Source organism: Cuculus canorus, chromosome 25 (assembly GCF_017976375.1).
Source record: "Cuculus canorus isolate bCucCan1 chromosome 25, bCucCan1.pri, whole genome shotgun sequence".
Classification (NCBI taxonomy): Eukaryota; Metazoa; Chordata; class Aves; order Cuculiformes; family Cuculidae; genus Cuculus; species Cuculus canorus.
The window spans coordinates 4709562-4734946 of record NC_071425.1 but is presented as its reverse complement, the minus strand read 5'-3'; the positions used below and the strand labels follow the sequence as shown (position 1 = coordinate 4734946).

Sequence of the window (25385 nt, the reverse complement as noted above, 5' to 3'; positions counted from 1 at the left end):
TCCTCTCTTGTGAGACCTCATCTGGAGGATTGTGTCTACTTCTGGAACCCTCAACCTAAGAAGGAGATGGAGCTGTTGGAATAGATCCAGAGGAGGCTACAAGGATGATCTGAGGGCTGGAGAACCTGTCCCATACAAGGACAGGCTGAGAGAGTTGGAGTTGTTCAGCCTGGAGAAGAGAAGGCTCTGAGGAGACCTTATAGTGACCTTCCAGTACCTGAAAGGGTTACAAGGAAGCTGGAGAGGGGCTGTTCACAAAGGCTTGTGGGGATAGGACGAGGGGGAATGGGGATAAACTGGAGAGGGGCAGATTTAGGCTTGACATTAGGAAGAATTTCTTCACCATGAGAGTGATGAGGCCCTGGCCCAGGTTGCCCAGAGCAGTGGTGGCTGCCCCATCCCTGGAGGAGTTCAAGGCCACGTTGGATGAGCCTTGGGCAGCCTGAGCCAGTGGGAGGTGTCCCTGCCCATGGCAGGAGTGGAACTGGATGGGTTTTAAGGTGCCTTCCAACCCAAACTATTCTATGATTCTATGATTCTATGATTCTAATTCCATCCCAATGGGATGCAGTTTAGACTCAGCAGCAATTCACAAAGCTTTTCTACAAGACCAGCCTGCTGCTGCTCTCCTGCCTGTGAGGAATGATCTCGCAAACACACCTCAGGCAAAGATTACATTAGGGTCCTGGCAGCAAGTGGGACTTCAGATAATCATAGAATCAGAATAGTTTGGACAGATGAAACTGAACTCTACTTTAGCTTAAATCAAAAATATTCCACTTTTTGTTATAGTAACTACTTGTACTACTACCAAAAAGAAAATGCCATAATTAAGCTGCAGCTAATTAAAGACGAGCCCGCCTTGGAGGAGGCGGGACTCGAACTCTCGGCCCCGCCTCGTTCCCGCCCTCCCCGCTTCACTTCTGGGTGACGTGACTGGCATTCACCTCAGCCAGTCGCCTATCAGCGAGGGCTCGAGGTCCCGCCTCCCGCCACTGCGACCCCCGACAGCCAATGAGATACCGAAAAACAGCGCGCCCTCCCCCTGAGGCGGAATCGAGTGCAGCGATTGGCTATTCCCGCCGGAGGGCGGTCCCTCACATGGAATGACGGGAGACGCGACCAATCAGAGTCCGAGAAAGCCCAAGACGAACGGGAGATCCGACCAATGAGTGCGCGAGACGCTGAGTGACAGGCGGCGCAGCCAATCGGCGCGCGAGGGCGGGGCTCGACTCGCGCCTTCCGCTCCCGTTGTGTGAGGGGCCGAGTCCCCCGCTGCCTCCGCGCTGCTGCCGGGCGCTGGACCCGGGCCTGGCGCCTCACTGCGCTGCTCCCTCCCCGCCTCCCTCCCTTCAGACGGGCCTCAACGCTCCTCTAGGCCCGGCCCGCGTGTCCCCTCCCTCCTCGGCCCAGCCCGGGTCTCTCTCCCCTCCTCGGCCCAGGTCTCGGCCCACGTCTCCCCCTCCTCAGCCCAGCCCAGGTCTCTCTTCCACCCCTCGGCCCAGGTCTCTCTTCCACCCCTCGGCCCAGGTCTCTCTTCCACCCCTCGGCCCAGGTCTCCCCTCCTCGGCCCAGCCCGGGTTCCCCCTGCCGCTGACCCCCCGCCGGCGCTGCCCGGGCCCCGTCGGCCGAGCCATGTCGTTGCACGGGAAGAGAAAGGAGATCTACAAATATGAGGCGCCCTGGACCGTGTATGCCATGAACTGGAGCGTCAGGCCAGACAAACGGTTCCGTCTGGCGCTGGGCAGCTTCGTGGAGGAGTACAACAATAAGGTGGGGAACGGCGAGGAGGAGGGGACCAGTCTCTTCATCCCGGTGGTTCCCCCGATTCCCCTTCCTGCCTTGCACCCGGCACTGGGAGCTGCCTGGAGCCCTCTGATGTTCCCCTGACATGCAGGGTTGGATTCAGGCTGGATTCCTCCTAAGGCGTGCTCGGCTGTTGGGAGACTGAAGGACTGGGTCTGTGAAGAGCCAAGGATGCTTCTTTTGGCTGCTTTTCAGCCAGGAAGGGCCCTGAGCTTGAGCACAGCTTGCTGTTTTTGCAGCATGAGGCAAAGTTTATGGCCAGGACTCAAAGTTTGTGTCTGAGAGTTTTGGAAATGTTGTGCTGTTCTCATTATACTCACTATACAGGGAGACCTCTGTGTGATAACTTCTTTCACTAGTACAACTTTGACTGGTTCCTGGGTACCTTTACTTTTCTCTGAGAGCAAGAGTGTAATGAGGCATGAGATTATATCCTCAGTCTTCCCCTGCCAGATACAAGCGGAGAACCTTACACTGGTGTTAGAGACTGCGTTCACCTCTCCAAACGCTTGTGCAGGCATTTCTGAACAGACTTTAATGTGCTAGTCTGATATGACGAATTCGTATAAATAAGGGAGAGATGGAGAAATGCATGTAGCTATAGAGCTTCCTGAAATTTGTGTGGAACTAAAGGTTTTGCAGCTGGAGCTTTGTGTGTTTATAGGGTGTGTGCTTTGTAGGTTTGTCACCATTCACTGGAATTTGTGGAAATGAGCGTCAGAAAGTTGGTGTTGGGCTTTGTGCAAGGGAGTGGTGGTTAGGGTAAGGCAGGGGTGAGAGCTCTTGGAGTGGTTGAATTGCTGCAGTCCTCGACAGGATTGAGTGCTTTGTAGTTCATCTGGGATAAGTTGGCTGCTTGCGAGTTGCCTGTTTATGCTGGTGGGCATTGCTGTGGTTCTGGGGAAAGGCAGAACCCTGAACTTGGGAACTTCTCATTTGTTTAAAGACCAACTTGAAGATGTTTTTGTAGTATGTGCTTTGAGAAGCTGAAATGACAAACTGGCAAACAGGTTTTTGTTTAAAAGTAGTAGAGTTGGTTAATAAGGGGGTATACTTTTGTTTTGCCTTTACCTCCTTAAGTTCCCCGGTTGCTCTCAGTTACAGTGTGATCAGGTCTGCTTTTCAGTTCAGGCTTCAAGTGTGAAGCAGTTGAGTCAACCACCCTCTTCTCTACCCTTTATGCTCACAGTTGTTGCAGACAGAAATTCTGTAGTACCCTGATTTACTGCTGTCTTTTAATATTCCCCAGGACTTCTCCTGGCCTCTGCACTTCAGGAGTAACTATTCTGTTGACCATGTAAGCACCACATACTACGAGATCTTTGTGGTGTAAAGAGCTGGAAGCTAATTGTACAAGAAGGAGATGCCAGTCTGGATGCTGCTGCTATAGAAATGAAGATGATATGTGATTAAAAATTAAACTTGTACAATAAATGCAGTAAAACATAATCTTCACTTTGCTGAAAGGTTTTGCTGTGTCTCTGGTATTTCAAAGAGCGGTGGGATTTTTTTGTGGTTTTCTTGTTTAGGGTTTTTTTATAGTTCTCTCAGTACAGCCTTCCACTGTAGGAAAAGAATTAACAGGGAGCTCTCTTGAGTAACTGCCAGTGTTGTTGCTTGGAGCATTGATGTGGTCCCCTTTGGGGACCAGAACAAGCTTGGGAGTGGTGTTTTGTGTGCACTGTTTTTACGCTGACTTACTATGACTCTCACAGGTTTGCTGAGTCTTTAGGAGAGTACTGAATCATTCAGATTTACTCGTGTACACACACTCAGATGAGGAACTGTATGCTTGTTCTAAGTGCACTCTAGTTGTGAAATCTTTCGGCTCCAGCTTCTGTCCATGTGAATGGCATCACTAAAGGAGCAAAGGGAAAGAAATGAAGTCGCCCTGTCTAAGTAGTCCCTAACATTGTGCTGCAAAGGTTCTGGAGCAGTCAGGTTTATGACCTGGCTGCTGGGGTAAGCAGAAATTAAAGATTTTTACAGGGCATGTGTGAAAGCTTTGTCCTCTTGTATAGTTTGCCCTTCACAGTAGAAATGTTTTATATTGCCAGCTTCTGACATCAAAATACACTTATAGGTACAGTTGGCACTAATTAAAAGGATAATGAAAACTCATTTTCATTTCAGCTTTCTCTTTGTACTCATAATCTTTAGACAGTTGGGACAAGCTCCAGGTAACATCTCTGTTCCTGATGTCACAGTGGTTTATTCTGAATAACTGACTTTCTTCCTTACTCTTGGTATACTAAAATAAAAAGTCTAGAATTGCAATTCTAGCTTGCTTATAAATCTGACCAAATAGGTGAGTATACTTTTTCCTCTTCTATTTAGGGTTTGTTTTAAAAAGACATAGAGCACTGAGTATTTGTTGCAACAGAAGTGCTTGCTGTGAGAGAATTGCAGTGAAAGAAAGAGGAGAGATTGTGATCTCATTTGTCTCTGAGCCTTATTTCTGTAGTAATTACCGGAGCTCGAAGTACTTACAGGTTACCTGTATAAAATAGGTGTTTACCTCTGTCTTGTGAGTAACTCAAACTTATTGACTGCCAAACCCTAATTTACTGCTCTCCCCAGTTCCCAGGCTCTTCTTTCCTCTGTGGGCCCCCGCACTAACAAGCTGTATCGTGTACCCAAAGCTAGTTGCCAAGAGCTGTTTGAACCCCAAAGGAGCTTTGTTTCAGCTCATGCACCTTTGCTGATCAAGTCACTGGTAGAAGAGGAGAGATGACTTGCTCCTTTTGAGAGAACTAAGATTATTTAGGGGAGCATATCCTGAACTTCTTTGGATTAGCAAACTGCAGTCAGCTTTTAGGGTGTCTCATGGATCTCTGGGAGGGAACGGAGGTGTTCATAAATCTCGCTGTTAACGCTGGTTTGCAGACTCCTGGCTGTGGCTTCATGGATGAAAACCGATCTGTGCAAAACATCAGGAAAGGCTGATTTGGGGATCTGTCTGCAAGACAAAACTGGAGTCCAGTTTAGCGAACAGTAGAGGGTGGTGCTGTACACTGCTCGCTCCCATTGCTGGTGCACACTGACAGGCTGCGGCCCTGAGCTTCCCAGGGAGCACCTTCTCCTGAACAAGGCCTTGAATTGGAGAGCATTCAGGGTGGTGGTTTTACCAGAGGGTCGTTTTTTTCTGTTAGGTTTAGAAGTGCACAGAAAAACTGATTGCATGTTGAAAATTAATTGGTGTGGTGAGATCTTTCTGATTGCACATGAGCCCAAAATAATTGTGAAATATCGTTCTTAGTAGTTACTAATTAGATTAAAGGGATATAGTTTTTGAAACAAAGAAGTACTGTGAACTTGGTTCACTGTTCCCCGAAGTTTGCAAGGAAAAGTAGTAGGCTGTTGGCAAATTCTGCATTGTTTAATTCTGTGTCTGATTCTTTTGGATCATGTTGAAGAGAGGTGTAATTTTTCTAGAAGTTAAGGAATGCTGATTAAGGGCACTTGGATGCACTGTTGCAACTAAGCCATGTGTTGATAAAGGCTTGAATTATGGTATCAAAACCCACACCCAGTTTTAGCATATCTTGATGTATTGGAGAAGCAAATAATTATTTAGCATTTGTAGCTACTGTCATGGCATAATTGCAAAGCTAATGGAGATCGAACACTCTGGTCCTCATTTTTCCACTGGAATGAGTTAGTGGTAGGTGTGGAATGGCTCAAAGTGCATCCTGACTGCCAGTTACTTTCCTATTGGCATCAGCTCAGTCTTACCTTGGCTGGACTTCAGGCACTGGTCTGTGCCATAGCTGGCAGCAGCAAATCTTGCCTCACATGCTGCAGGGAGAGACAGGACTCTCATATAGTCAGCATCCTGAAAATAATTCCATTGTTCCATATCCTCATGTTCAGCCTGCATGAGAGGATGAATAGAGGGATTCGCTAATGGCTGTATGGGATCAAGGCATACCTTTGAATATGCTGAGCTAGGAAAGAATAAAGCTTCTCAAGCAGGACTTTCTGTTTCTCCTCCTGTCTCTGGGCAGACTGGTGCCTCTTGCTCTGAGTCATTACTGGCTGCTGCCTGGTCTGATGGTCAGTGTGGGACACAGGATCTTCAGCCGCCTCCGGGACCTCAGCGTTGCTCGTACCGTTTTTTGTTCCCTAACCAGGCCTGCACCTGAAAATGTCAAAGATCATGAAGATACTGGGTTGCTACACAGTCATTGCTTTTTCTTTAGCTCTGAGGAGGGGTTAAACACGAATATGAAGTGCGGGAGCATATAAATTCACTCCAGTGGAAGAGAGACCTGTGCTATTTGAGATTTGCTTCTGGTTATGAATATGCTGATTGCTTTGTATAAGCTTAATAAACTCATATCGAGCTGAAACCAGCATAAGCAAAGGAGAATAAATAATTGGAGGTCATTTGTCTTCTGATCCTGACCTTGCCACAAGATTTTCTATCACCAAGGACAATTTCCTTCCTTTGTAAAATCCGCTTAGTATTTCTGATCCTTAAAGGAGTTAGAAAGCTGTTTGTCAGTCCCTTCAGAGACTGAGAGATTCTTGACTGATTCATACTGGAGTGTCAAGTGTAACAAGGAGTAGCTGTAATAAAGAGAGTGCAAGGCACACAAATACAGTATTTAGAAACATACTTGAGCATGCCCTTTATGGTTTGTTGGGGGTTGAAAAGGATGGATTTTCTGAGAATCACAGAATGGTTTTAGTTGGAAAAGACCTTTAAGATCATGAAGTCCAACTATTGATCCAGCCCTGCTAAGTCCATCACCAGACCGTGTCCTTAAGTATGACATCTACTCGTCTTTTAAACGCCTCCAGGGATGGGGACTCAACCACTTCCCTGGGCAGGCTCTTCCAGTGCCTGACAACCCTTTCAGTAAATAAATTCCTCCTAATAGCCAACCGAAATCTCCCCTGGTGCATCTTCAGGCCATTTCTCCATGTCCTGTCATTATCTACTAGGGAGAAGAGACCAACCCCCACCTCACTACACCCTCCTTTCAGGCAGTTGTAGAGAGCAATAAGATGTCCCCTCAGCCTCATTTTCTCCAGAATAAACAGCCCCAGCTGCCTCAGCCAGTTCACATAAGACTGGTGCTCTAACCCTTCACCAGCTTCATTTTGCTTCTCAGTGTGGCAGGAGGCAAGGTTTGCATTTGTTAAGTGCATCTCTAAATGGACTCATAGCTGCTAATCTTGTAGTTTAAGATCCACTGAAACATTTGTTGTTTTTTTATGTGGAAAAAGAAGCAGTAGATTTCCAGTCTAGTTCAAAAATAGTTTATTAACCAAGTTGGTTATCCTAGAATACTTAGGATTTTTCCATATAAACGTCTTAGAAAAAGTCCATTAAGCCACTGTTTCTAGGAGGAAGCTGCTGTGTGGAAAGTCCTGGGAAATTCCTACCGTGAGCAGTTTACAAATGAGTTGTAGTGAGTTGTCCCCATAATGTTTGTGCTTGAACATCATTTAACACAGTGGGGCTTTCATCCTGTTTAGGTCTGGTACTCACTGCTAGGTTAAACACCTCCTTCCAGCACCACATTGTTCTCTGAACCCTTTCTGACATGTCAATATTTTTTTAATAACATAATGTCTGAGACTTCAAGCATTACTTCAGGTGTTGTCATGACCAAGCTATGTGGAGATCATTTCTTGTCTGCTCTGTCTTGTATTACTTGCATAACAGGGTAAGTCAGTCCTTCCCACTGTCACATTGCTGTGCAAGAAAGCTTAATTACCTAGAATCCAGTTACCTAGAATCTTTCAGCTGGTCAGCTTTCTTTGTCTTTTCACATCAAACATATGAATAATTATTTAAATATTTTAACATCCCAGTTCTTTTGAGTTTGAATTCTATTTTATTTCCTGAATCTGTGATTTGGTTAATCTGTATCTTTGTGCAGTTGTGACAGAAAGTTTTAGTTAATGTAATGCTTGATAGCTGCCTGACCTGAATCGTCACAATCTGTGGGGTTATGACTGAGAACTCCATGATACAGGCTTTAAGTGTGTGTGGTTGTCATGCAAACCACGGCTTGTCCTGCTTTCTGAAGATGACATTGTCAGCCTCAGTTCAGTTGAAGATAACTTGAACTGATGTTTGTGTAGTTTAAGTCTGTGATTTAAACTGGGCTTTGCGGTGTGGAAGGGAGAAGGGTGTTTTTTAATCCTTTAAGATTGGATTTTGATTCACTTGAGATAATGTCTTCAAAAGAAAGCACTGTGGTGATTATGAATATACTTCATATATATATATACATACACATTTCATTTTGTTTACATACCCAGTTAGGAAGCAATGCTTCAATGATTCCTCATTCCATTGACAGGATGGACCTTGTATATTATCCTTGAGGTTCCAAAAGGCCTCCTTCTGAAATACACTCAGTTTTAATGCTGTAACAGCTTTTAAATATGTCTTGTTACAGGTGCAGCTTGTTGGTTTGGATGAAGAGAGCTCAGAATTCATTTGCAGGAACACCTTTGATCACCCCTACCCTACCACAAAGCTTATGTGGATCCCAGACACCAAGGGGGTATATCCAGACCTGTTGGCAACCAGCGGTGACTATCTGCGCGTGTGGAGAGTGAGTAAATACCCCCCTAGAAAAAGATAAACGGTGATACTGTGTTGCACACTGATCTCTTTCACTCGAAGTCAGATTTTTTAAAGTGAGTGATCTTTGCCAGGTGCTTTGCCCTTGCTACGGTGTGGAGGTTAAGACATCACATCGAATCCGAGCACTTGGTGACTGCAATAGTGTGACTAAATGTGAAGACTATAGAAGAAACGTAGAATCATTTGGTTGGAAAAGACATTTGAGAACAAGTCCAACCATACCTGTCCACACTAAACCATATCACTGAAGACCTCATCTACCAGTCTTTTATATCCCTCCAGGTGTGGAGACTCAACCCCTCCCTGGGCAGCCTCTGCCAGTGCCCGAGTACTCTTTTGATGAAGAAATGTCTAATCTGATGTCTAATCTGAACCTCCCCTGGTGCACCTTGAGGCCTTTTCCTCTCATCCTATCACTTGTTACTTGATTGAAGAGACCAGCACTCGCCTTGCTACAACCTCCTTTCAGGGAGTTGTAGACAGTGATAAGGTCTTCCCTCAGTGTCCTCTTCTCTAGGCTAACTAGCCCCAGTTCCCTCAGCTGCCTCTCATAACGCTCCTTCACCAACTTCATTGCCCTTCTCAGATGCGGTTATGATAGTATTTGCTGTTTTAATCACCTTACTGAAGACAGAGGTGGTGGTTATATTTCCCAATGCTTTAGGATGTGAAGCTGAATGAAACCCAGGATTAGCAACTTCTGTTTTGGAAGTGCACATGAGACAAGTCTTGTGATGTTGCTGTTTAAGACAGATGTTTCACTTCTCTAAAGGTGGGTGAAACAGAGACCCGTCTGGAGTGTTTGCTGAACAATAACAAGAACTCTGATTTCTGTGCTCCACTAACATCGTTTGACTGGAATGAAGTGGATCCGTACCTTCTAGGTGAGACTGAGTGCTACATTTTTGGCATGAAAAAAACCATGCTTTTGGATTCAGTCTGGTGAAGTCTGGGTTCTGACTGGCTGCTGTCACTGCATGTCTCTGGTTAACCTGATAACTAACCAGTGGGGACAATTCTACTCTGTAGAAACTGCCACTGTCTTAGATTAGAAATAAATAAAAAACCCAACTGAGCAGCTCATGGGGACTTTTTTTTGCACCTAATGGTGCCCTGTCCAGTACAGAATGGGTCACTTCGATTGGATCAAGGGTGTTCCTTAATTGCAGTGAGGGAGTTTGATCTTCAGGGCTGGTGAACTGTTGCAGTGCTCAATGATGGTGTAAATTAACTCCACTTATTTCAGTGTGTTTTGGAGTGGATAAAAAAACTACATACCAAGCCTTTTCTTTTGTGAAGCCACTTCAACAGCGGGAGTAAAGCCAGGAGTCCTTAATTCAGCTGGAGGAGGGGGCTGAACGCTTAAGGTTTAATTATAGCCTATGGGACAAATTGTGAACCCAAGATGACTGATCCAGCAGAGGTTTGCTTCCCAGAAAAGTACAGACGTTTATTCAGGGGGATTTGCCCAGAGATTAACAGTGATAATATGTCTTAGTAATTATTTAGTACACGATTTATTTGTGTGTTGCATCTCTCATCTCTTAAGAGCTTTACTGCCAGCCCCACCTTCAGTCCGCAGAAACAATCAATTAATATTAACACGCTATCGCAATGCTGTGATTGAATTTTGGGTTTGACACGTACGTAAGACTTAGAGGATGGGAAATTTCATTTCAGCATTGCATCAGGCTTCTGAATAGATTGAAGTAGACATGAGCTATTTACACTTTATTCCTGTGCGGAGGAATAAAAGGTTTAGGTCGTTTAAATGCATTGTAGACTGTTAGCTGTTTGATTTTAATTGTCTGCTCTTGTGGCTGTTTTGATCTGTCAATGTCAGAAGATATTACATTAATCCCGTAAGTGATTAAATAATTTGTGAGAGTGTTAATTTTTCTAACAGAAGGGCCTTTGTTTCAGGTACCTCTAGTATTGACACAACCTGCACTATTTGGGGTCTGGAAACTGGGCAGGTTCTGGGAAGAGTAAATCTCGTCTCTGGCCATGTGAAGACCCAGCTTATTGCACACGACAAAGAGGTGACGGCTGAGTTTGGTTGTTTACCTTCCATATTTTTTTTAAGCAGTAGAAAAGAAATAGTACTTTTCTGTTTCCCCCTTTCCTTGAAAAATCTAATGATCCAAAAAGATAATTCATCTAAGATTAAGTTAGACAGTTTTGAGTACCAAGCTGTAATATTTGCTCTCAAAACTACTCTGTTCACTCCTTGTAGAATCTGCACTTCTGAGTATGCTTGTTTTGCTAGATTGTGCTCCAGAATATTTTAGAAAAATGAGGCAAAACATCAAACTAGAAATGAAATCAACTGTATATCAAAGGCAATAAACAGCTTGCAAGGTTCTTTCATCTTAACATACTACTTTTCAGCAATTAATGTGGGAAAAAAAAAAAATCTGAGTCTGGGAGCTGATATGTTTCATTTCAGTGAATAATCCTTTAATGACATAACCTTTTTAAGTTTCTCCCCTCCTTTTGGGAAGTGTAATAACTAAAAACTTGCTAAGAACATCAAATATTGGACAGAACATGCCGTAACTAGATATTCTATCCATATATAAAATCCATTTTACTGCAAATTTGGAGGCAGTGCGCTCACTAAAGGTTGTTGTTTTTTCTCTTGTGACTGAGCAGGTGTATGACATAGCGTTCAGCCGTGCAGGTGGTGGGAGAGATATGTTTGCTTCGGTTGGTGCAGATGGCTCTGTGAGGATGTTTGATCTCCGTCATCTGGAACACAGCACCATAATTTATGAGGACCCACAGCACCATCCATTGCTGCGTCTCTGCTGGAATAAGCAGGATCCCAACTATCTTGCTACAATGGCCATGGACGGCATGGAGGTAAGGCGGCAGCTCATCCTCTGTAGGTGCTTGTGGTTGTGATTTTTTGGGAGGTGGCTTACTACCTTTTTGGTAGTAATTCATAGCCAGTCCTTTAAAGTGAGAGGGCAGTGCCAGTACCTAAACTGGAATATGATTACAGACTATTTCTTAGTGCACTAATTTCAGTAGGAGTTCAAGTTTGTAATGCCAAAATTGCTTCTGTAAGTTCTCTATGGGTCATATGTATTTCAGCTGGTTTTTAAGAAGCATCTGTGAGCAAGTTGAGCAATAGTTTTCACATAAAATCATAACTGCAAGTGTTTTAGTCACCTTTACTTTAGCACACCAGACAGCATGTCTTAGTTTGCCACGTGTGTTGCTTCAGGGAAACCTAATTCGTTTGCCCTTGTTGCCTGACTCACAATCCCTCTCTGAGGTCTAACTTCTTTTGAGGCACACTGACCTGCTAGAAGCTTTGCTTTGAGAACGGCGTTTGCTTGCAAACCACATCCTTTAGGAAAGGGCTGTAATTTATACCCTTGGCTCAAAATACTTGAAAGAAACAAATGAAAAAAATGCAAGTTATTAATTCCAGTGGATTTTGTTCTTGTAGGTTGTGATTCTAGATGTGAGAGTTCCCTGCACTCCCGTTGCCAGGTTAAACAACCACAGAGCGTGTGTGAATGGAATTGCTTGGGCACCTCATTCTTCCTGCCACATTTGTACAGCAGGTAAGTGTGATCCATCCCTGTCCAGCTGTGCTGGTGAAGCTCAGAATCTTTCACTGCTCTCTCTCTCTCTGAAAGTTTATGCAGTTCTCTACCTCTTGCTAAAGAACACCTGCTGTTTAGAAGCCCTTTATTAATGACTTCCCTAACATTTTTATGGAAGTAGACATCTACGGGAACTTATTGTGTGGAAGTAGTGAGCCCAGCACCCAAGCTGTGAGCCTGCTCAGTCTAAGCTATGTTATTTTAATGCTCCTTAATTTTTTGAAATCTAATTCTTAAATGTTTTCCATTGATATGAGTTCTGCTAATCCTTTGTTTTTCAACTCTGTCGTGGATGGTATATAATGATTCAAGCTGATTTTTTGGGAGCATGGTTGTATCATTGTGTCTCTGGCTTTGAGTACTCATTGTGACTGCAACAGCCATACCCTATGTAGCTTCTTGGACTGTACACCTATGCGTACTCATGGAATCATTAAGGATGGAAGAGACCTCTAAGCTCACTCAGTCTCAATGCCAGCCCAACCCCAACATGCCTACTAAAACATGTCCCGAAGTGCAATGGCCACATGGTTTTTGAACTCCTCCAGGGATGGAGACTCCACCACTACCCTGGGTGTGCTTCAACACTCTTTCAGTAAAGAATTTTTTTCCTAATACCCAGTCTAAGCCTCCCCTTGTGCAACTTGGGGAACTCGAGGCCATTTCCTCTCATACTAACCCTTGTTACTTGGGAGAAGACACCAGCACCTGCCTCTCCCCAGTCTCCTTTCAGGGAGCTGTAGAGAGCTCCAGACCAAACAGCCGCCGTTTTCTCAGCTGCTCCTCATAAGATTTATGCTCCAGACCCTTCCCCAGCTTCCTTGCCCTTCTCTTGATTCTGCTTATGGTTTTCTTTTCCATTTGCAGCGGACGACCATCAGGCTCTGATCTGGGATATCCAGCAAATGCCTCGAGCCATTGAGGACCCTATCTTGGCCTATACAGCAGAGGGAGAGATCAACAATGTACAGTGGGCCTCAACTCAGCCAGACTGGATAGCTATCTGCTACAACAACTGCCTGGAGATCTTGAGAGTGTAACACTACTGCTTCATGCCATGTAGAGGCAGGGCTGTATAATTTCCCCTCCCCTCTAAAGTAAGAACAACACAAGTCAAGTGGCCAGTATCTGTTGTTGCTTTGCATCTACTGTTACAAGGAACTGTTACAAGAGTCAATAGCAGATGTCTCCTGTCTCTCCAAGACTATAAAATGCAGAGACGTGCTGAGCCTCTTGGACCTCCTGATTTTCTTGGGTTTTTTCCTCAGTTAAAGTTCTGTATATTTGTTTGTTGACTGTATTAATAAGCTTGCAGGCTTTTAAGTTGCTGCATATGTCCCTGTGTTTGTCAGCACATCAACTAGCTTAATAGATGCAAGTGCAGAACAAGGTGGGGAAGACGACATTGATGTCAACAGCCACCTTGGCAGGAATCTGTATCATTCCTGTTGTTGCTGCCTCTAAACTGTTTAAACATTTGTATGGTTTTTATATATTGGGCTAACTTTCTATTGAGTAAGGTTTTTCTCCCTAATTCTTACTTTTTATATGTGATTCACTTCCATGTGCCCAAAGCAGGATCTATTCGTTAATACAAATCCCAATAACAGTGCAGGTTCCCTGGCAGCAAAGGCTTGCCAGAAATAACCGTTGCCTTGTCTCTCTATTCCTGGTTACCTGGGCAGAATTTTCTGGTGCTGTGAAGTCCAAGTACTTGTTGCACAATGTCTTTCCACTTTTCTGATGCTAGAGGCAGTTGTTGGTAGGCCTTATTTTAAAATTACGACTAAATTTGTTTGTATCCTGCAGTTGTGTTAGGTAACAGAACAGTAATAGGTTTCAGAAAGAAAATACGTGCATGACTTAAGCTCCCACTGAGGTAAATGACTCCTGGAAAACGGTGATTTGTGACGCATTTGGGATTGACACTTCCGGTCAAATGATTTCCACTTGGAGGGCCTGCTATCTAAACCAAAATAAAATGGTTTCACACTTTGTAGCTTGCTTGATTGGCAAATAATACGAGCAAGATTTTGTGGTTAGCCTGTACCCTGGAGCTGCTTTGCATTTGGCCTCTGTTCCTGGGAGCTCTTGAAAGGAGTGCAAAGCAATCTTTTTTTTTCCGAATCCATTTGCTTTGTACTGTCGAGTCTAGTTGAATGAGCAAGATGAGTTGGAATAACTGGTCCACTACCCAAAGGAAAGCTGTTCCTCTGAAAGAAAGGATTCCCTCATGTAGTGCACAAAGATGGGTTTAAAAGGAAAGGAACTGTGCGCTAGAGGCTAAGGTTTGTCATCTTTCATAGCTTTTGGGGGTATGCCCAAGGGCTTCTGTTCGTTTCGAATAGTGGATTGCTCCACAGTAACGCTTCTCAATCAAAGCTGATAAGGCAAGATAAAAAAAATCTTCATTGAAGCCTTAATATGACATAGCTACTTGGATGAATGCTCTGCAGGGCTCTCCTGATGAAGATGTGACAACCATAGCTGGTCTGTAAGGGTAAACCAGCTGGGTTTGGATGTAAATGTCAAACTATCAAAGGTGTCTTTCCAGCTAATGAGTATTCACCTGCAATTGGCAGCAGCATTATAAATAGGAGAGCACTGGCGAGCTTGAATCTTGTCAGTTTATGCAGGAAAGGCAAGTTGGGAAGGTTGATTGCTGTGAGACACTGAAAGCGCTGTCAAATACAGAACAGCATTTGAAAGATTTTGTCATTCCGGACATACAGAAATATTCTTCTAGAAGCTGCTTCTCAACACGGAGCTCAGAAAAGCACTGCCTTATGAATTTAATGGGAATTCATTAAGGACAGTTTTAATCTATCCCCCTTTTTAATATCGGAGAATCAAGAGACTTTAACACAGTTCATGCTTATGTTTTTCAATGACACTCCGTGTTTAGTTGTGTTTTTTTTCTGACAGAAAGGTTGATTTGACTTGAAGGCCAGTTTTTCTTACTAGCAGCAGTGCCAAGTAGTGTGTTCCATAGGCAGATTTGATCTAGATGTCAGAACAGCGTTAGCCAAACAGTGAGGTTATTGCTTTTTACGACAGCACTTCATCTTAAACTGGAAAACGTTTATGCAGAATGAAGTGAAACTTAAGATTTTCTTAGCAGAAGCATGTTAACGGTGTTCACAGTTTTAGATACTTGTGTAAAATAGATACACAGCCTTGTTTAATTACAAATGGGAGGCATAATATGCTGTGTTACTAAGAGGGAACTGCCTGTAATATTAGTACTTCCTGTAGTCCCCTTTATGCTTCAAAGTCTCATTCTTGTTTAGGTGGCATGAGTAAAAGGTGAATGCATCTGTTGCTTAGCTTAAAAATGCACATTTTGCAACTGTAGAATTGTGCTTAAAAAAAAGACATAAGATAATTCAGTTGAAGGTGAAGTCATCAAAAGACTCCTTAGGCTATACTGAGTGGCAAATGCAGTTTATTCCTAAAGGAATACAGTATATTACACTAGGGTGATGAGACAAGAGCGTGTAACAAAGGGGCTAATAGTCTGACTAGCCAAGTTGCTTTTGCTACTGTTGGAAAACAACCCTGTTGGGAACCTGAAGAGGATCCAATGTCAGTCCTTCCATTCCATAATTCATTTGTAGAATTGGGTATTCATTCCAAACCCATCAAAGGCACGTGGAGAAATCTTTTAGGCTCCAGTGGATTCTAAATAAAGCCTATACCCTGTTTGTTTAGCCAGTCAGGCTACCTTCTAGATCTGTAACATATTGCTTTGGGCATAACCCATTGTCATTCTTCATGTGAAATTATATTTGAAATCACTAGAGGCTGTTTTGGGAACAGGGAAATGCTACTTAAAATAGCTTCATTTCAAAGAAGTCACTTGAAAGGTTAATGACTGAAAAGACATGAGAATCCTCAGGGGTGAGATGTTCTGTAGTGCAAATGGCACTTTGAGAAGGAAGTGAGAGGCTTTGGTGCCCTTTTGCAGCGCCTGCTGGCACAGTGGCAAGGAGCGACCTGTCTACAGCTGTTTCAAGTTTGTTTGCAAGATAAACTAGAACCCCGAGACGTGTCACTGTAGCCTGTGTAAGTATGTAATTTATCATATTTCACGTGCTTAATGTTCAGTTATGTTGGGTCTAAAACCCCCGTAAGCATTACTTTCCCCAAAAAAGTGTATGAAAATAAATACTTTGGTATTTGATTTCAATTATTTTGTGCCTCCTGCTCAAGGAGAGGATGCAGCGCAACTGCTTTCAAATGTCTCCTCTCCCTTAACTATAAAGTAACATTAAGGGAAAAGTCTGAGCGTTAGTGAGGTTAGCAAAGCAGAAAATCACATGCTGTGGTGGGTTCAGACAAGGTTGATTCTGGGAAAGAAATATTTTTCTCTAACTTCAGTTCTGTATCGCTTTTGAAGGTACTAGGGTATTGTTTGGTTGTTTTGTTCTGTTTAAGTCAAGCTTTCCGTAGATTTGTACTATTATGTGGACAACCTGTTGCTAGTACGTTGGCTCTCAACCAGGAGATCTTGATCGTGTAAAACTCATTAGTGGGCTGAAAACCTGCAGAAAATGAGTTGGATGTGGAATTAGTGCGTAGTATGCCAGCTCTTAATTGTCTAAATGAAATGGGCTGTGGTAGGTGCATCTACGGGACTTGTACTTCTGTGTGCAGAGATTAGAAGGCAAGGATTTGACTGCTTTGACAATCTATTTAGAAAGAAAACACAGTCCTTTCAAAGAATGATACGAAAGGAGACTGATAATACAGGTTGTTCCTTCTGGAACCTTGAAATGTACTTAACGGGGGAGGCTTTGCCTCTCATAAGTCAAAGTTAATGATCCTTTCAAAACTTAGCTGTAATTGCTCTCCTGAATGTTCTCGATAATAGTAAAAAGGTCTATTTTTGCCTGATGTTGCAAAGACAAAGCTACGTCAGGCTCGGCTTTAGATCACCGCCTGCCAGGGACTAGGGGAGGAGTCTGATCTGTTGGAATTCAGATGCTCTTGTGTTTGTTTCATTGTAAACGAAGAAAGCTGAGTGTGTCTGTTTTGTTCTCTTGCAGATGGCACTTTAACAAGTATATTTTTTGTAAGATTAGGAGGAGAGTCATCTTTTCCTCAGCCCTTTTGTGGTAGGCGTTTTCATTATGTATAAAATGTGAAATACAACAGTCACTGAAATCCTGAAGTGGCTGAGGTTGTCTGGATCTAGTGGACCCTCTTCTATTTCTATTGAACACCAGAGACATGAGCACTTGACAATACTGTTAATGTTAAACTGAAGCTCTTTATTCTGAGGATGGTGTGATCTTGCAGGGCCAGCCCAAGTGCTGCTTAGCACCCAGAGAGTCCCTTTCAGCTTTGCTTAGGAACTTGATGCTGTTTGGGAATCGTCTTTTCCACCCTCTGACCACAAGAGCGGTGGTGACAGATTGATTGTGTAAAGATGGAGCTGGATTCTTTGGATAACTTATTTTTGTGATATAAGAAATACAGCTGCAGTTTGTAAATTCCCACTGCCTAAATTCTTGAACTTGTCAGCTGGTTAGTGGTGTTTTAACTCTTTCAGGGCACACTGAAGAGGATGAATGGTTGCAAAGGTGACCTCTTGGCTCCATAAGTTGCACAGTTACAGTTCCATCAAAGTAATGAAGGGTTTTGCCTTCCCACTGCTGGCGAGCAAAGTGGTCCAACCACCTCACATCCACACTTGGTTGTCTGTCAGTTAACAGGAGTTCTCTCTTACACACATTTCCTGCTTTCTGCTGTCGGGCCGATATTCCAGAGCAGGCCTGTACTTATTGTACAGCAGATATTAAAAGAAGGTGTCCAAATGTGGTCCTGGAATGGGAAAGGTACTGTCTCCCTGTTTCTCTCAGTCTTGGCAGAGCATCCAGCAAGTTAATTGTATGTGGCACTTAAAGAGCACTTTCTCATGCTTATTTAGAGCTGCATATGTATTTCCCCCTGCTTCCCCAAGAAAAGTCAGAAATGTCTTGTTCTTAGGGGTATGGAGAGGAGTTTAGCATGCCTCTGACTCCTTTGTTTAGGACAACATCTCCAGAACTTCCAATCAGCACCTTTCACCAGCACTGAAATACAGTAATTAAAATTGCAACTAAATACCAGTCACTCAGTGCTCATCTAGGGTTTCATGGCAGACTCTAGAGGCAAAGGCACATCTGAGACTTGCTGCTGCCTGATTTCAGATGATAATTTGATCTGCCAAGTATCTCAGTGGCCTTCTGCACAGCCTCTGATACTCAGCACTGAGCTAGAATCTCCGTAACCATAAAAGTAACCTGTATGGCTCCCATCAAGTTTATTTCTTTTCATAAAATCTAACAAAATGAAGAAATGAGGTATTTCCTGAAAAAAATACTGTGGCCCTGAGTAGCTGCAAGTCCGTATGCCAGCTCTCATCCCTTGGAGTTTCCTTTCCTGTTTGCAAGATGTGCGACTCACAAGTCTCTGTTAGAGATGAGGATCAGTCTGGCGAGTCAGACCGAAGACAGAAATGCAAGAAGCAGTGAATGGAAAAGTCCTAGTACAGCTGAGAAGCGATGTGTTGCTTTTTTGACAACGTGGTAAATACAAATTACCAAACCTACTATTTAAAAGGAACCTTTTTTTTTTTTTTAAACTTGGGTTGCTAGCAGTGTAAAATGTAATTTAAATCTGTTGCGCCGAAGCATTTTTGTTCCCAGTAGTCAAGTAGGAGATGTTTACTTTTATGTGTGTTTTCCCTTCTGCTCTTCCCATTCACAGTCCCATCGTGGTAATATTCTGAAGGTGTAATCTTTGTAGCATGATTGTATGAACATCCATATGAAATCCCTGACTTCTTGTTCTCACTGAATATGTTAAAGCAATAGTAGTTTTACTTCTGTCCTTCTTTTCTTCACCTTCCATATTGAGATTTGCAACTTCGCGACTATACTGTCCTAGAGGAATCCTAGTATCCTGCTATTGAAGACATACGTTGTTGACATGAATAACTGCAGTGTCCCTATATTCCTTTATTTTTATGGAGAAAATACTAAAGGTTTTGTTACAATGAATTTTAACACCCGAGTCATGGAACCATATTGTTGAAACTGTAAATTTTAAGGCAATTTTCTGAAATCGCTTGAAAGTGGAATGTTGCATCCTTTTATGCTATTTCCTGCTTCCTATGTAGTTTTATTCCAATTTTTTAACCTTCTTTCTAAGTTTCAGCCTCCTGTGTATTAGGTACAGTATTTTCTGCCTTTCATACTTTGTAATAAAAACGGAACATTTGTAGATTGACTGCAGTTCACTGTGTGATGAGTTAAGAACTGGCGCATTCCGGGGTGAGCAGGGAACTGCTTCAAGTAAGCTTCATCCATCCTGCATGAAGTTTATTTCTGTCCAAGGGCAGGTGATGGATTTATCTTGTCTCTGCAACGCTGGTGACCTGTCTTCATCTCTCATCCTACCAATACCCAAATTTGATAATTCTCTGTATTGCGAGTTAGTCCGAAGAATGATATTGTTAGGAACCAGTCGCAACAGAACTTGAACAGAGTGGTTAACTTGGGGGTACTTTAAATATTTGTTTTCTTAAAACCAACCCACTGCGGGTTCCCTGTGTACTAGTGTTGCTTGTGTTTGTTTTCCAACTTCTTTGCGTGGTGCTTGTTCCCTACACAATGCATGGTAATTATCTGCCTGCACGGGTCTGTGTTTTAGGATGAGGGGAAGAGGGATTTTCTTTTTTTTTTTTTTTTAATTAAATAATTGGTCTCTGAGGCTTTTTTAGTACAGGCAAATACAAAACAGAGCAATTAGGGACTTAGGCAGCTTCTAAGTCTCTGCTGTGTACTGGTGACCTCTGTTAAAGGATGTTTTCTATTCAGGCTCAGTCCCTGATGTCGTCGTCACCAGGACCTAGAGAGTGGAGTAGGATGGCAGAGCTTGGAAGTTTGTTTTTACCTTAGACCTTGTTGAGCAGGACCAATTACTTCAGTATTTAGATTAACTCTAGCTCAACTAAACTTGTCTGACAACATTGGATTCCTCTCTAATTCTTTGTGTACTGGCTTTGAAAGAAAAGCTTATTAAACTCTGTGACCACAGTGGAAAGAGTTGCCTGTAAAGATGTTACGGTGTTTTTAAGCTATATATGGACTTTGTTCTAGTAATCTGTATTTGGAAAAGACGCTTTCCTTCTAAGAATTGTTTGTCTTTTACCATAGAAATGTATTTATGTCCTCCTTTTTTATTTTTTTCCCTTGCATCTGTGCTTCAGAATTCTCCAAAGAAACTTTCTCAGCTTCCACTCTGGTGCAAGAAAGCAACTTGTGCTCATTGGAGCTGCTGCTGCAAAAAGTTGGGAGCTGGGAATCGGTACAAGAAACAAATTGCCTCTCAGTGTGGCAAAACAAGTGCCATAAAGTCCTGTAGAGGAATATGGGTAGAAAAAAAAGAGAAGGAGAGGTTCTCTGCCCTCTGTAAATATTAAGGAAGAGCTGACATCTGGCAGGGCTGCCTTGCTTGCTCTGTGACCCTGGGAAAGTCACTGCTCTGATACCAGCTGTAAGTGAAAAGCACATAATTAATGTGTAAATTAGTAAGTTAGTGGCTTGAAAATGCTTGAAAGCAAACCTTCATGGTAACACAACGCACTCTGCATAGATGTAGAGAAAAAGCAGCCTCTGAGATGATGTGGAACCCCGACACCGTAACAAGCCTTTAATCTTGGGCTTTTTCATTAGTACTGCTCTATAAACAGTCCAGACTGCCAGCTCAGAAACAAGTAATAATCTGAAAGCATATGATATTTTTCATATCCATCCTCTCCTTCCTTCTTTTGGGTTTTGCCCACTCCCCAGGCAGAAGGGCTCCTCTTCTCCAAGCAGGCGGGTTCAGAGCCCCCTCTGCTGGAGCGCTGGCAGCAGCAGGACGGGCTGAGCAGGGGGACACGACAGCTACAACTGCTCTTCAGGGCATGGAGAAGGTGCTCCAGACGTTCTTCTAAGGAGTCTCACGTGGCTGATGTATTCCGCTGCAGGTGAGACACGGTTTGGCCAATATATATTCTGCAACGCTCTCCTAAAGTTGGATTCTGATTTTAGTTTTCCATTAACTTTGCATTCAGGTTTTGAAAGCTGAGAACACAACAAGAAGGCGTTAGCGGACTCGGAACTGCCTGGGATCAGCGAGGTTACTCTTCTCTCAGATCTGCAGAAGAGCGTGCAGAACGCTTCCATGCAGCCTTTGAAGATGTAGAGGATTTCTCCTCCTTCCTTTCCCCTCTCAATTTTTATTTCTTCTCCCTGCTCCCGCTCAGTGTCTCTGGCTGTGGAGTCTGAGAAGTAGAATAAGGAAGTTCTGGCATGGGACAAGGCTCAGCCTGGAGACTGCTTAGCTCCCCAGGAAGGATATGTCTACCTAAACACGAAGGGAAACAGGAAGGAAAGATGAAATAGTACATCTGTTAACAGGAGAAGAGGCACTTTGAGTCAGACAGGTATGCTTCAGAAAATGGAAATACTGCCAGAATAGAAAATAAGACGATGGCATCATGATTAAGAAACTGGGAAAAAATGCCAGGAACTAAATCCCAAAGGTCTACTCCAGACTTCCTGAGTAACTTTTAATAAGTCAGTGGTTCTCTGCGCAATGCCCTTTAATCCCTAAAATAGGGATTACATTTCCTTTTCTTACTTCATGCTGCACGACAGCATTGAACAATTGGGCCTCTATAAAGTTCCTTTAAAACAAATGCGCTAACAACAAACATAACAGCTCCTGGGGAGTTGGGGTGAATATCCATCCTTATTGATGATTTTGCATTAAATGACCTCAAACAATCTGAATAGCTTTAAGTTGAAGAATTAGATATGTTTTGTAATTGCTGTTTACAGGGGTGAAGCTTCTCTTCTGGAAAGCTGCTGCTTTCAAAGTATGTAGGGAATCTGGGTGGAAAATCACAGAATATCATACCGTACCATAGTGTTATTGGTAAAACAAATAACCTGATGCTTTATGCACAGAATTGGTATAGCACTAAGTAGACAGTAAATTGAAAAATTAATTACTTGGGGTTTTTTTCTCAAGTTCATAGAATCATAAAATCATGGAATGGTTTGGGTTGGAAGGGATCTTAAAGCCCATCCAGTTTCCCCCCCCCCCTCCCGCACTCGCCATGGGCAGGGACACCTCCCACTGGATCCAGTTGCTCCAAACCCCATCCAACCTGGCCTTAAACCCCTCCAGGGATGGGGCAGCCACCGCTGCGCTGGGCAGCCTCACCATCCTCACAGGAAAAGATGTCTTTCTAAGAAATAGAATCAATAGAATCGTCTCAATCCCCCCTCTTTTCTGATTAAAACATTCTCCCTCATCCTACCTCTGCACTCCCTGATGAAGAGCCCTTCCCCAGCTTTCCTGGAGCCCCTTCCAGTCCTGGAAGCTGCTCTAAGGTCTCCCCAGAGCCTTCTCTTCTCTTCCTCAGGTCAAACAACCCCAACTCTCTCAGCCTGTCCTCAGAGTAGAGGCGCTCCAGCCCCTCTGCTAAGGCAGCTAAGAATTGCTGGTTTATATGTTAGGCTTGATAGGCAAGTTTAGCAGCTTGATGAGCTGCTAAAGACAAATAATTCCATTTTCAATTTGACAAAGGGAGAAGTTTCAGTGAAATCCAGATGTCCAGGCATGCTGGAGATGGAAAGAGCGAGTTTTACGAGGGTCTCCCACCATCTGCTAGGAACTCCTGGCTCGCTGTCACAAGCTGCAACTGCCTCATCTGATGTCTTTTGGACTTAAGTAAACCAACTTTCTACATGAAGGACGTGCAGTCGGTCTCATTTAACAAGATTTCAACTGAGAATGTTATGTCCAAACATGTAAGAACTGGAAGATAGACAAAAATACTAAATGGTTAAGTGACGATGGAGTGTTTCCACATCAAGGCTGGTGCAGTGGGGAATTAATAGTGAATTTCTCCAGTTCTGGTCCCAAGAGTAATCTCACTAAAGCCTTTTTCTAACGACCTTGGCACAAAAAGCAAGCATGATAATTAAATTTGGTGATGAACAAAAAAAAGGGGGAGGCTTCAATAATACGAGGAAACTAAAATGTCTTAGAGAATCGATGACTTTGAAGAGTGAGAAATAGAGATAAGATGCAATGTAGCAGCAGAAAGTGTGAGGCTGTGAATTCAGGGTCGAGAAGAAATTTGTGAAGGATGCTAAGAATTTTATACTACTGGGGAATTAGTGAGGAAAAGAAGCTGGGATTTAGTCATTGATAAAGGATAGTGGTGAGCCGCTGTGAAAAAGCATGTAGAAAAGATGGTCCAAGAGCAATAATAATGGTGTCAAACGAGAGAGGAATTCAAGTTGGAACAGAAGCAAAAAAGGCTACAAGGGAGATACTACAAATACAAAGCTTGTATTATGAGAGAGAGTGGCTTACTTGTCTATTAATACAATGAAGCCTGAAAGAAGATATGATTATCTTCTTGATGTATTTAGAGAGAAAATACTAGGGAAGAGGAAAGGATTATTTAAGTAAAAGGATAATCTTGACAAGAAAACAAATGGCTGTAAGCTGGGCACGAAAATGGGATAGAGCAGGCAGGAAAGCCAGAAATACATACAATAGAAGTGTTGACACTAAACAGCATCTGTCTGATTTTTAAGATGGGTACTTCAAGGTGGAATCTATGGAAGTCAGTCCCACCTTCTGCTTCAGTGTGATTCTTGGCTTTGTCCACAGCTGCTTGCTCTAGGGAGGCTGGATCCGTTGAGCTAAGCATTGCTTTAGAGAGCTGAATGTCTACCTAGCAGGGCATTGTGAGATCTTTTTACTCTCCCATCTGGACAAACTTTAAAAGAATAAATAAATGATATCATGGATATCGTTATCATGCTTTGGCTACAGCCTAACTTCCTCCTGGCATGTGGGATTTAGATTCCTGCACTTGCCCACCCTTTTGAGAAATTTCCCTTTCCAATCTAGTTGTCTTCTTTCTGTGGCTTATCCAGTTGATGTGACCTCTTTGACATTGCTGCTGTGTTGCTTGCAAACAAAACCGCTTAAAACCCGAAGCACTTGCTGCTAGATGTTCGCCAGATTGAGAAGCAGCTGCTAAAACATCTGCTCGAGGTGGGTTTCCCAGCAGCAGGGGGGCTGCTGTCGCGCTAGGGAAGAAGGACTGGACTTCTTTTGTTAGAAAACCTCATCTTATAAAAAACAAAACAAAAGTCCCTTTTACCGAAAAGAGACTATAAAAATATCATCCTGCTGGTGGAATGGAAAGAGAAGCTGGAAAAGAGTAGCCAAAGCCTGGATGTCGCTTTAAAAGCTATGGTTTGGAAAGGTTTTGCTGCGAGGGTGGGGAGGCCCTGGCCCAGGTTGCCCCGAGCAGTGGTGGCTGCCCCATCCCTGGAGGGGTTCAAGACCAGGTTGGATGGGGCTTGGAGCAACCGGATCCAGTGGGAGGTGTTCCTGCCCATGGCAGAGGGTGGGACTGGATGGGCTTTGAAGTCCCTTCCAAACCATTCATAGAATCATAGAATATCTTGGGTTGGAAGGGACCTTAAAGATCATCCAGTTCCAACCCCTGCCATGGGCAGGGACACCTCCCACTAGAGGGACACATCCCACTGGGGTCCATGATTCTATGAATGTTGAGTTGATTTCTTAGGTTAGAAATAGCGGTCTTTCTTTGCCTTAAAATCTATGAAACCCTGTTTTATCCTCTTGCATTCAAGCTGGCTTGACAAACCAAAAAGCTGATGCAAAACTGTCATTGAGTCTCTTCCACCAGGTGAGTGAACGTGGCAGCTCATCGGTTCCACTCCTAACAACAAAACCACTGTCTTATTAAGACAAACTCCTAAATGAAAGGAGAGGAAATGCTGAATTTCAGGCACACCAGGCTGGAGCTCACTCCTGCAGGCTGGATCCACACATCCCTTTCACGTTGAGTAACCGGTGATTACTGCGCTTGGAAACATCGTGATGGTGGAGCAAATGCAATAGTGGTTTAGAAGGCTTAAAAAGCAGAAGAGCTGTTTATTCTGGGACACTGACATTTGTCACTTATTGCAGTCCTTGGGGAGATAGGTGGCCAGGGGACATCAAGGTAGGGCAGGAAGGGGATCTTTAACAAGGCCAAATGTTGGGTCCTGCCCTTGGGGCACAACAACCCTGTGCAGCTCCAGACCAGGGGAAGAGTGGCTGGAAAGCTGCCTGGAGGAGAAGGACCTGGGGGTGTTGATTAATAGCCAATTGACCAGGAGCCAGCAGTGTGCCCAGGTGGCCAAGAAGGCCAATGGCATCTTGGCTTGGATCAGAAACGGTGTGACCAGCAGGGCCAGGGAGGGGATTCTCCC

At 43.6% G+C, this 25385-nt stretch overlaps 1 protein-coding gene and 1 long non-coding RNA gene across 2 annotated transcripts; both read left to right on the top strand.

Moving 5' to 3' along the window:
* Window positions 1-1253: 1253 nt before the first annotated feature.
* DCAF7 (DDB1 and CUL4 associated factor 7) lies at window positions 1254-19311 on the top strand. The gene is made up of 7 exons (XM_009555362.2): window positions 1254-1773; window positions 8226-8384; window positions 9189-9300; window positions 10340-10458; window positions 11072-11281; window positions 11877-11994; window positions 12904-19311. Exons 1-7 carry the CDS (start codon window positions 1636-1638, stop codon window positions 13074-13076), a joined length of 1029 nt encoding a protein of 342 aa, XP_009553657.1. The 5' UTR covers window positions 1254-1635; the 3' UTR covers window positions 13077-19311.
* Window positions 19312-20431: 1120 nt separating this feature from the next.
* Window positions 20432-23228, top strand: LOC128854562 (uncharacterized). Its single transcript, XR_008453584.1, has 3 exons — window positions 20432-21055; window positions 21143-21514; window positions 22666-23228. It is a non-coding gene; the product is annotated as an uncharacterized LOC128854562 (long non-coding RNA).
* Window positions 23229-25385: the final 2157 nt, after the last annotated feature.